Source organism: Stigmatopora argus, chromosome 15, assembly GCF_051989625.1.
Source record: "Stigmatopora argus isolate UIUO_Sarg chromosome 15, RoL_Sarg_1.0, whole genome shotgun sequence".
Lineage (NCBI taxonomy): Eukaryota > Metazoa > Chordata > Actinopteri > Syngnathiformes > Syngnathidae > Stigmatopora > Stigmatopora argus.
In genome coordinates, this window is record NC_135401.1 from 14,922,538 (window position 1) to 14,933,162 (window position 10,625).

Sequence of the window (10,625 nt, forward strand, 5' to 3'; positions counted from 1 at the left end):
TCACCAGTGATTTTGTAATTACTTACCAATAACCACCTTGTATTTGTGCTTTTTGTTAAATAAATATATATATATATGTTACCTGGTTTCTCTTTTCATCCATAAAATTTACTGCATCTTCTCAAAATTCTGACCAGCTAGTAAAAAAATAGAGCTGCACCCTCTAATTGAACGGCACTACGGGGTAAAGTTTGAAAAATAGAACGGCATGCCGTTGTAATAGAGTTTTCACGGTATATATATATATATATATATATATATATATATATATATATATATATATATACATATATATATATATATATATTTTTTTTCACGACTATAAGGCGCACTAAAAAGTCTTAAATTTTCTCCAAAATAGACAGGGCGCCTTATAATGCGGAGCGCCGTGTGTAAGCTCTGAAGGCTGACTGAGAACACTTCTTGCCGACACGATTCTTATATAGAGAGAAGGCGGACGTGGGTGGGGTCAGACGCTAAAGGCACGCCCCTACAAGGTACCCCGTATATAGTGTGGTGATAATGTGTTTATTGCAAAACAATTTCGGTTTGGTTTCTAAGAACCCCCGAAGCAGCGGTGAGAAACCAAGTCACGAAAATGAACTCTGAGCTTGCCATCATTCCCGGAGGTTTAACTAAAGCGCCGGGCTAGTTACGCCACTATTTGCGAATGGATTGTGGCCGCCTGGACGAACGTGTCTGCTTGCACTGTTGTTAAAGGCACTAACAACAGATGCTTGAAAACCGCTGGACATCGGCATCTACACAGCTTTACGAAGGGTGGCAGGCAGCGCCGGGCTAGTTACACTAGCTACTATTTGCGAATGGATTGTGGCCTGGACATCGATCAACACAAGGAGTACGTGAGTGACCGAGCCAAGGCAACAGCAATATCAGGGAATATGCCTCGGTCAGCGGACGCAAGAGTGACAAGCAGAGCAGACGAGCAGTGCGTTCTCTACGTACAGCTACCCGCAGACTGCTCGGCTCACCGCGACAAGTCCTCGAGCTCCCGTTCACCGATACTGAACTGCAGACAGCGCTGTCTCAACATAAAGCGGGTAAGGCAGCTGGACCCGACAACATAGCCCCGGACCTTCTAAAAAAATCTCCCGGCAAACATCCTCCCCGAACTACTCCATATCGTCAACACCAGCTGGCTAGAGGGCTGGTGTCCACAAGCTTGGCGAGTGGCCACCATCATCCCTTTTCTCAAAAAAGGGAAGTCACCAAAGGACGTTGGGAACTACAGACCCATCGCCCTCACCTCTACGCTTAGCAAAACGATGGAAAGGCTCATCGTGAACCGTCTTGCCTGGTGGTTGGAAGATAAACAGCTTCTCAGCCATTGGCAAGCCGGTTTTCGAAAGGGAAGAAGCACGACGGACCAGGCCCTGCGACTGTCGCAGTTCATCTCTGATGGCTTCCAGTCGACTCAACGACAACGCACGCTTGCAACATTCTTTGACTTCAGCAAGGTATTCAACCAGGTATGGAGAACAGGTCTCTTACAAAAAATGGCAGACCTGGGGGTCCCCTACCGCTTCATCAGATGGATCGCCAACTGGCTCACAAATCGCACAGCCAGGGTCAGGATCAACAATACCGTCGGCAGGAGCAGAACCTTCAAAGAAGGGCTCTCCCAAGGCTCGGTCCTGTCGCCCCTCTTATTCATCATCTACATTAATGACCTCCTCGACAAGTTCAACGATTCCACCCTGGTCAGCGCCTATGCAGACGATCTGGCTCTTGCTTGTCGGGGTAGGAACAAGAGGAGTTGGAAAGCAGACTTCAAGCGGAGGTTGAAAAAGTCTGGAGGTGGAGTTCCAAGGCACACCTAAACCTTAACACCACCAAGTGTGAGGTGTCATTTTTCAACCTGGACTCAGCTGAGGCCAAATGGCAACCAAAGATCTTAATAAATGGCGCCGCCCTCAAGCATAACCCCACCCCCACTTTCCTTGGCGTATCCTTCGACCGACAACTCACGTTTAAAGAGCAAGCGAAAAAAGTCCGCCAAACCATGTCCAAAAGAATGAATCTCCTCCGCAAACTCAGTGGCACATCTTGGGGTTGGCAACCAAACGACCTTAGAACGGTATATATTGCCACCCAGAGAAGTCTCGCAGAGTACGCAGCACCGGCATGGGCCCCCTGGCTGGCCCAAACTCACCTCAAATCCCTTGAAACTGCCCAACTGGAAGCAGCCCGCGCCATAACCCACCACCTCAGGTCTACCCCCACCGAAGCAGTCCTACATTGGATTGGATTGGATAACTTTATTCATCCCGTATTCAGGAAATTTCGTTGTCACAGTAGCAAGAGGGTGAGGATGCAGGAATAGGAAAGGAATTTTAGACATAAATAGATAGGTAATAAGTAGGTCAAGAAATAAATACATGAATAAATATATAAATAAATAAGCGTGTTGTTTAGCACATATATACATACATACACATAAATGTACATGCATGCATACGGTAGGTCTTAACACTCAGCCATTTTTTTGTTAAAGAGCCTTACAGCTGATGGGAGGAAGGATCTGTGGGACTCCACAGACTCATGCAGGGGGTGGGAGGTGCTGTCCATGATAGACATCATCCTGGTCAGCATTCTCCGCTCTCCCACTTCCTCCACAGAGTCCAGAGGACAGCCCAGAACAGAGCTGGCCCTCCTCCTGACCAGCTTATTCAGCCTGTTCCTGTCCCTCTCCGTGCTCCCGCATCCCCAACAGAGCACTGCATAAAACACTGTAGATGCCACCACAGTGTCATAGAAAGTCCTCAGCAGTGTCCTGCACACTCCAAAGGACCGTAGACTCCTCAGTAGGTAGAGGCGGCTCTGGCCCCTTTTGTACAGGGCATCTATGTCTGTGGACCAATCTAGTTTTTTGTTGAGGTGAACACCCAGGTACTTAAAATTCTCCACGATTTCAATGTCTGTACCCTGGCATATACATGAGGCACATCTTACACCCCTCTCATCCCGCCTCAATTTACAAGCACTTCTTAAGGCGGATGCCTGGAACCAGCTGCCTCCTTCTGATCCCCGATACCGCCTCCTCCATGAAAACGTCAAAATGCGGTTACAAAAGAAGACAGACTGGCGATCTTTGACCCTTCCCCGTCTCACTGCTCTAGAACTCCATACCCCTTGCACATACTCTTCCCACCCCTGCCCACCCTGGCTATTACCCCCCCCCCCCATCCAAACCGCTTTTACTGCAGTCTCTAAACACATGCCGACCATCATCCAAAGAGATAAGGCCGAAGAGCTCATCAGAACCATGGGTGAACCGGACCTACAGATCTTCACAGATGGATCCACCAAAGAAGGCACTGCTGACGGTGGTGCAGGTTTCGTCGTCATTAAGGAGACTGCAATCATCCACCAATGACATGGTGCCACTGGCACCCGCAGCAGCTCCTACCACTCTGAAAAAGTGGCACTGACCGAGGCACTCTACTGGCTGAGGGAAACAGCAGACTGGCAGACATCAATCATCCTCAGTGACTGCAAATCGCTGGTCCAAGCTATGGGAAACCCCCACACGCAAGACCCCGCCATTCGGAGACTTCAGGGTGACATCGCCCTTTTCCCTCCGCCTAAGCGACTACAGCTACTGTGGATCCCGGGCCACTGCAACATATGCGATAATGACCTGGCCGATGCCCTAGCTAAACTTGGCTCGTCAGATGACCAAACCCATACCTCCCCGGACGCAGCCACAAGACGTGCCATCATCCAACGTGAAGATCGCTCCCCCCCCCTCTCCCACCCCCGCCTTTTGCAGACCTACACTACGAAAGTCACAGAGGAAGAACTTGCCCTATCGAAAGGAGACCGCACAGACCTGATTCCTTTCCGCAGTGGACACCACCCCCTGCTCCGCCGTTGGCTCCACCTTGTGGGGAAATCCGACTCGGATCGCTGCCGCCTGTGCGACGAGGAAACAGAGTCGTCTGAACACCTATGGCTCCGCTGTCCGGCCTTAATGACCGAACGCTACCATCGCGGCCTGGGCAACTCCCTGGATGAACTAATCCGTGTTCCAATGGCAGCTCTAGCGCTGCTGAGGGTAATCCTCAGGCGCCTGAGGTGAAAAGAAGAAGAAGAAAAAGAAGAAGAAGAAGAACATCAACACAGCTTTACGAAGGGTGGCAGGCAGTGGCGGGCTATTTACGCTAGCTACTATTTGCGAATGGATTGTGGCCGCCTGGACGAACGTATAAAACTCAGCGATTTTGATGACTCATTTGGAAAATTGTTCAATTAGGACAGAAAATGAGGACTTTGATGAATTTGTGGGTGATGATGACGTGAGTATATTGTAAAATGGCAAATAAAGTACAACCGAACTCAGTTTTGCTTCCGTTGCCTTTTTAAAAACGTGTTTTTAGCGAGTGTCTGTATGTTTAAGCTGGTGTATATTTTGCCATGCCTGGCTGCGTCTTTAAAAGCGGTGCGTCCTGTGTGTGTTAAATACAGAAATAGCACTCGTTACTGACACTGCGCCTTTAAATCTGATGCGCCATATAGTCATGAAAATACGGTATATATATACCACAGAAACATCTGGGACACACCTAAAAACCCTAAAATTGCCTTAAAATTGTTGAAATTTACAATTTCTAACGTAAAAGCCGCCCCCTGATTACTAATTCAATATCAGAAGGAAGTTACTGTATTTACTCACATATAAGCCGCTTTTGTCGGACAAAAAAAATTATGACTGAATTGAGGGTACGGCTTAAGTTGACGCCGCCATGACACGATGACGTCATGACAAAATGGCCCTGTGACGTTATGACGCAAGTGAATGCGGCTGATACGGTTATTTGTTTTAAAATAGAGAAAATATAAGATTATCTTATTATCTTTTCTCTATTTTGAAATAAATGACCGTATCGGATAGTCTTGCGTCATGAAGTCACGGCCCCATTGCTTCATGAAGTCAGGGCACCATTGCGTCATGACGTCATCGTGTCATGCCGTCATCAACTTGCAGTTTAGTGCATGTCGTGTTTTTATGCGCATATGAGCCGTACCCTCAATTCAGTCATCATTTTTGTCCGACAAAAGCGGCTTATATGCGAGTAAATACGGTAATATCTTATTATAATCTTTTTTTTTTTTAAATAATACTTTAAATGCTGTACACAGTGAAGCTAGTCCTTCTCCACTTGAAATAGTCCAAAACTTTCAGGTTAATGTTTGTAATCCAAAAAAACGGTTGTATACAGTAATTCTTCTTTTTTACGGTGAAATTTCGCTTCTTCGGCCCTCAGTTCGATGGCGGGGACCTGACTAAAGCCATTTTTCATTCCCTGTCTTCCGCTTGCGAGTTTCAGCGTGAATTTAGACATTTTTAATGAATATTTTGAGAAAATAGGACGCTCTCTCACACGCTCTCTCACATTCTCTCCCCGCGGTCTACCCTCCCCCTCTCTCGCTCTCTCTCCCTCTCTCTCACTCTCTCTCGCTCTCTCTCTCGCTCTCTCTCTCTCTCTCTCTCGCTCTCTCCCGCTCTCTCTCGCTCTCTCTCGCTCTCTCTCTCTCTCTCGATCTCTCCTCTCTCATTCTCTCATTCTCTCATTCTCTCATTCTCTCACACCTATGGGCACCAGACAGGGAACACTCACAATTGGTGGCAAGCCAAATAATACTAATATTTTTTTCTCAAGACTTACCAAGAGAATGTGACATTTCTACCGTCGATGGCGATTGATTCTTGATACTTCTAGTTCGGGGAGTAAGCGGACTTTTCAGTCGGCCACTATTCCGGAAATTCTCTAGCATCCCTGAAGTTTTCTTGGAGGTCCATGCCTGCAAACACACCAAGTTCCAGTTGTGAAATAGGCCAAATTGTATTGTTGGAAAAGAGTTAAGTGATGTGCAAGACTCACTGACACGCCACTTTTTGTTTACATACAACAAGCCAACTATCCTGGTGTAAACATGGCAGGGAAGAAGAATTTGTGGTTATCATGTAAATCAACATTTTTAGTCATGGAATCTTTAAGAGAGATTGTTGACCTGAAAACGTCCAAATTGTCTTTTCAAATCTTTAGCCTGGTAATAGTTAATTAAATGTACTGATTTATATTGGAAAATGTTCAACTTGAATTGGTTCAAATTATCCATAAAGAAGAAGAATAGAATTTTGTTGACCTTCAACTTAGCAAGAGTGCTTACCTGCATGCCGAGCTCAGAGAGGACGACAGCAACCCACTTTCTTGCTTTTCTTCAGCTACTTTCATTTCGTGTGAGGGAGGAAGACAGAACTTGTCGGATCTATAAAAATTGGGAAATGGTCGAAATCTACAAAAGAAATGCCAAAGATCACATTCAAACATCCGGGCAATCATTACACTCACGTACAGACGTACCTTACTTACCTGGAATGTAGCTTTAATTGTAAACGTTTGTGTCACGTTCATGCTCTCCGAAAATCTCCAAATCACAAGGATTACAAGACAAATTGAATCATGTGGCTGGTATTCCTGAAAAATATTATACTGCATTCATAAACCTCTTCGAATGTGATGGTTGTCTGAATTCCGACGTTACGTCAACGCAACTTGTGTCAACGTGAAGTGTCGTTGAGATGTCATACACATGAGCATCCACTAGAGGAATGTAGTAGTACACTTTTCAAGACAATGGTAAGAATTAATCAATTATCAATCAACATGGCAAGGTAGTCTGGTCTTGTGTAGTAGTTTCGATGGGCTAGAGGTCCACAAAGATGGTTAATACTGCGATATCATGTCATGTTCATCCTTTTTCTTGATTTGGAGTATTTTAGGAGGCCCCAGACTCTCCCCAGGCTCCAAGCAACTGCCTCACTTGGCTTTTCGCAAGCTCCACCTCTAAACTGCAACATTGAAAATGTATGCATGTAGAAATTTTAATTCAATTTGTCCTCTCAATTTAATCTGTGAAATTGCATAGTTTTGAGTATGTAAGTGGTCAAGGAGGTGTACTAGTAGGATAGACACACCTGGCTGGAAATTATGAGAGAATCTTGATTTACAGTACCACAAGAATTAGAAGTGCAACCTTGATCAAGTATACTACGCATGTAGCAATTTTAATTCCATTTTTCTTGAAATTTAATCTGTAAAATATCATGTTTTTAATTACTATCTTATTTATCTATTACTATTTCGTGATTGTTTATTTATCATTACTATTTAGTGATTATTTATTTATCATTACCCTGCCTATGGCCCAGAGTCAGCTGGGATAGACTCCAGCAACCCCTGTGACCCTAATGAGGATGAAGCGGTTCAGAAAATGAATGAATGAATAAATGAATTAAATAATAAATTTAAATTATTAAATATTGATGAGATTTATCATTATTATATATTGATTTTATATGTGCTTGCTTGTTTGTTGTTGCATCCATAGACTCAGCGAGTGGTGCAACTAGGCGCTGAACATCTCCAGAACCGTGGAACTCATCCTGAACTTCAGACAGAACAAGCCCGCTCCGCTCTGATGACCTCACTTGGACTACATATTTATTTCTTATCGATTATTTTGTGATGATTTATCTCATCTCATTTTCTGAACCGCTTTATCCTCATTAAGGGTCGCGGGGGGTGCTGGAGCATATCCCAGCTGATTCCAGGCCAGAGGCAGGGGACACCCTGGATCGGTGGCCAGCCGCAGGGCACAAAGAGACGGACAACCATGCACACTCACACTCATACTTAGGGGCAATTTAGAGTGTCCAATCAGCCTACCAGGAGGAAACCCACGCAGGCCTGGCGAGAACATGCAAACTCCACACAGGTGGACGTGACCTGAATTTGAACCCAGGACCCCAGAACTGTGAGGCCGACGCGCTAACCACTCGCTCCACCGGGCCACCCTGATTATTTATCTATACCATATATTGATTTTCTATGTGTCTGCTTGTTTTTTGTTGCGTACATAAACTCAGCGAGTGGTGCGACTTGGCTCTGAAAGTCTATAAAAAAACATGGAACTCATCATGGAATTCAGGTGGAACAAGCTCGCTTCACTCTGCTGACCTCACTGCTACTGTCTTACCTAGTTAAACGTTCTCTGACTGGCCAGACGCGAGTAGCCTTGATTTTGAAATAAAACAAAATTCCACTTCTTTTTTTTCATTTTATTTCTTGTTCAAAAGTGACAACTACAGTAATCCCTCCATTATCACAGTTAATGTATATCAGACATCGCCGCGATGAACGAAAAACCGCAAAGTAGGATCATCCCTATTTATTTTTATTTTATTTTTTTCATTATTATTTTTTTAACTTCAGTGGTGTGTCCTAGTAGCAAGTGGGGGACAGGCGAGTGGCTTCTGCTTGAGAATTTCAGCGTGGATTTTCACATTTTTCTGAACTTTAAAAAAAAACATTTTTTTTACTTCATTGCTGAGTTCTACTAGCAAGCGGAGGACAAGGGAGTGGCTTCTGCTTGAGAATTTCAGCGTGTATTTTCACATTTTTATGTAAAAAACGCAATGTAGTTGAAGCCGTAATAATCGAGGCATTACTGTATCGCAATAATATGAACCATCGAAAGAATTGAGATATTTTGACATTAGAAGCAATATGGCTGCCACTACATCTTAAACTTCTGGTAAGAAAATTGTAATTTTTGTCATTAGAAAGCATCATGTTCACATCAAGATAGACTTATTTCATTTTTCAAATTGAATAATTTGATAGTATTTTGCAATAACCCCAACACAGGGGAACATGGGAATAGAGCAGCCGCGAGGGAATTTAAAATCAAATGGAGGAAGCAGGTGAACAAGCATCGCATGTGCCATATAGTCGTGAAAATACGGTATATATTGTATTTAGATATTAACACATTAGTCTTTTCATATGCTTATAGCTGTAATATTTAATAAATAGCCTTCATGGTAATTGTACTTGTATTTCTGTCTAGAGAAAAAATATGGTAGTAATAATAGAGATGATCCTACTTTGTGTTTTTTTTTATTATCGTGGCTGTCTGGTATACAGTATCCGCAATATTCGAGGGATTACTGTACTTGTGAGATCAAACACAATTGACTCAACCTCGACAGCGCTCAAAAGATCCTTCCAAACGCTAATAAGCCTGCAGGTACAGGTTCAAGACATCAGTCTACAGTTTTAATTCTGTCTCTCGCCTATATACAGCAGGAACCAGAAGCGGTTATTATTTGGCTAACATAGGGCAAGGTGTCAAGGCAAGCCAATAAGAGAAATTCTGACAGGGTAGGGCTGTTCTAAAGCACATGGAAGGGATTTCCTTCTCTTTTTAGAATGCCTCTTAAACAAATGTGCACAAACAGCAGCCTTATACAAAATTTCCCTGACACATTTTAATCCACTCCATTTTAAGATAGCATGAAATTATTTTCTTACATATCAAGGGCTTTCCTCATTTTATGCAAATGTTATGAAAAACTTGTAAAAATCTAAAACTTGTTAACTTGGGTTAAATAGGTTAAGTTCAGGCCACATGTAAGGTAAATTTACATTGTTTGTTTTTGTGAGTGTGAAAATAGTCCACTTGCCAATAGTGATTATGTCTTCAGTTGATCATTTTATTTATGTCATATTGCACAGGAAGTTTTGAGTTGAAGGCAAAGTTATTATTATTATTTTTTAATTGTCTATTTAAATCTTTTTTTAATTTTTTATAATGATTATTATAGCGGCCCAGCGGCTTCAGTGGTTAGCACGTCAACCTCACAGGTCTGGGTTCAAATCCAGGTTGGTCCACCTGTGTGGAGTTTGCATGTTCTCCCTGGGCTTGCATGGGTTTTCTCTGGGTACTCCGGTTTCCTCCCACAATCCAAAAACATGCATGGTAGGCTGATTGGAGACTCTACATTGCCCCTAGGTATGAATGTGAGCGTGAATGGTTGTCCGTCTTCTCGTGCTCTCCGATCGGCTGGCCACCGATTCAGGGTGTCCCCCGCCTCTGGCCCGAAGTCACCTGAGATAGGCTCCAGCACCCCCCGCGACCTTAGTGAGGATAAAAAAGCGGTTCAGAAAATGAATATTATTTGTATTATTATTTTATTCTGTTTTATTTTTCAGTACATGTAATAGTGTACGGATCTTTATTGCACGACAGAACAACAACAAAACAATTTTAAATTCTCTTTATTTTAAGTAAGGAAACATAGTTACTTTCCTCATTGAATAACGGGATAAGTAATTTATTTTCTTATTCAGAGAAGTTTGAAGTTTCAAATTTGAAAGACAAAATATGCGATAGTTGTCGTTATCGACTGATATTTTCTTTAGCGTGATAACATTTTCAGTCATATCAGCCAGGCCTAATACAAAGTAAATTGGGATAAGTAGTAAGAGTGCAGTACTAGTTACTAACTAGTACTAGCTAACAGTTAGCAAGTAGTACACTTGCTAGTAAAGGAAAAAAAATAGAAGAAACCATAACGTGAGCCTCAAGTGACTTGAGGCCAGTCGTTCTTTATTAGCGTTCATTTTATGAAATTAGGTTTGAAAACAAACAATTGATAATCCTGTGTTTACTCGTCAGGCACTTCGTCCATGCTGCGTTGTTTAAACTCAGCGCATGCATACTGTTTCTTCGCTGGCGGTCTGGTTGGGACATGT

General features: G+C 43.3%; 1 protein-coding gene across 4 annotated transcripts in view; it reads right to left on the reverse strand.

The window, feature by feature from the left end:
- exoc3l4 (exocyst complex component 3-like 4) overlaps window positions 1-6,600 on the reverse strand; it is a 53,468-nt gene extending 46,868 nt beyond the window's left edge. Inside the window, exons 1-3 of one of the 4 annotated variants that reach the window (XM_077620970.1) lie at window positions 6,399-6,600; window positions 6,196-6,294; window positions 5,691-5,826 (exon numbers count right to left, since the gene is read on the reverse strand). In XM_077620970.1, coding sequence (XP_077477096.1) covers window positions 5,691-5,826; window positions 6,196-6,201 — 142 coding nt within the window. In that variant the 5' untranslated portion in view covers window positions 6,202-6,294; window positions 6,399-6,600. Of the gene's footprint in view, window positions 1-5,690; window positions 5,827-5,906; window positions 6,322-6,389 lie in introns of all 4 variants that reach the window. The other 3 variants (XM_077620968.1, XM_077620971.1, XM_077620969.1) reach the window with 3 other exon arrangements.
- Window positions 6,601-10,625: the final 4,025 nt, after the last annotated feature.